This window comes from Rhincodon typus, chromosome 2 (genome assembly GCF_021869965.1).
Source record: "Rhincodon typus isolate 14 chromosome 2, sRhiTyp1.1, whole genome shotgun sequence".
NCBI classification, from domain to species: domain Eukaryota; kingdom Metazoa; phylum Chordata; class Chondrichthyes; order Orectolobiformes; family Rhincodontidae; genus Rhincodon; species Rhincodon typus.
In genome coordinates, this window is record NC_063333.1 from 37,344,877 (window position 1) to 37,345,637 (window position 761).

The 761-nt window shown below is 56.0% G+C and overlaps 1 protein-coding gene across 1 annotated transcript in view; it reads left to right on the forward strand.

The window, feature by feature from the left end:
- The first annotated feature begins 274 nt into the window (after window positions 1-274).
- The window catches only part of enkur (enkurin, TRPC channel interacting protein), a 33,493-nt gene continuing 33,006 nt past the window's right edge, over window positions 275-761 (forward strand). Inside the window, exon 1 of the mRNA XM_048612613.1 lies at window positions 275-429. Within this exon, the coding sequence (XP_048468570.1) occupies window positions 353-429 (77 nt within the window). The 5' untranslated portion in view covers window positions 275-352. The remainder of the gene's footprint in view (window positions 430-761) is intronic.

Sequence of the window (761 nt, forward strand, 5' to 3'; positions counted from 1 at the left end):
TGCAGGGTCAGATCCTGGAATTCCCTCCCTAGTAGCAGTGTGGGTCAACCTACAGCAGGTGGACAGCAGCGGTTCAAGAAGGCAGCTCACCACCACCTTCTCAAGGGCAATTAGGGATGGTCAAGAAATGCTGGCCAGCCAGAAAAGCCCACATCCCACAAATGCACGGAATCTACCTTCTCTTTCTGGTTTTACCTTTCGACAGGTGGGGGCAGGTCATTCACAGAAAGGGCAGCGGGGCGGAAATGACGTACGCTGGCCTAAGTCTGTTGGTGGTAACGGTCCCCATGGCAACGTGGCTTCGTGGTCTCTCTCGTTCCACCAGCTTCAAACGGTTTGTCGGATCTCCGCGATGGACGACGAGCCTCCGAGTGAGTGTATCTACAACCTGCTGCCCCGGCCTCAGCCTCCGCCTCGCCATCGCCTCAAGTGAGTTTCCGGCCGGACCGCTGGTTTCCATCAGAGGGAACTGACCCCGCCAAGTGTCGTCCAGGGAGAGGGAGACCCATCGAAAGATAGGGGGTCCAGAGAGAGAGAGAGAGAGAGAATGTGGGAAGGGAAGAGAAGAAGGGGGTGCACTGGAGAAAGGGAATGTGGGGAGTGGAGAGAGGGAGTTTGGAGAGATGGAGCGAATAGAGGGAAGAGAAAGATGGGGGCTTTGGAGAGAGGGAATGAGTGAATGGAAGAAAAAGGTGGGGATTAGAGAAAGGGAATGAGAGGAGGGAAGACGGACGGAGGGTTTGGAGAGAGGGAAGGAGAGG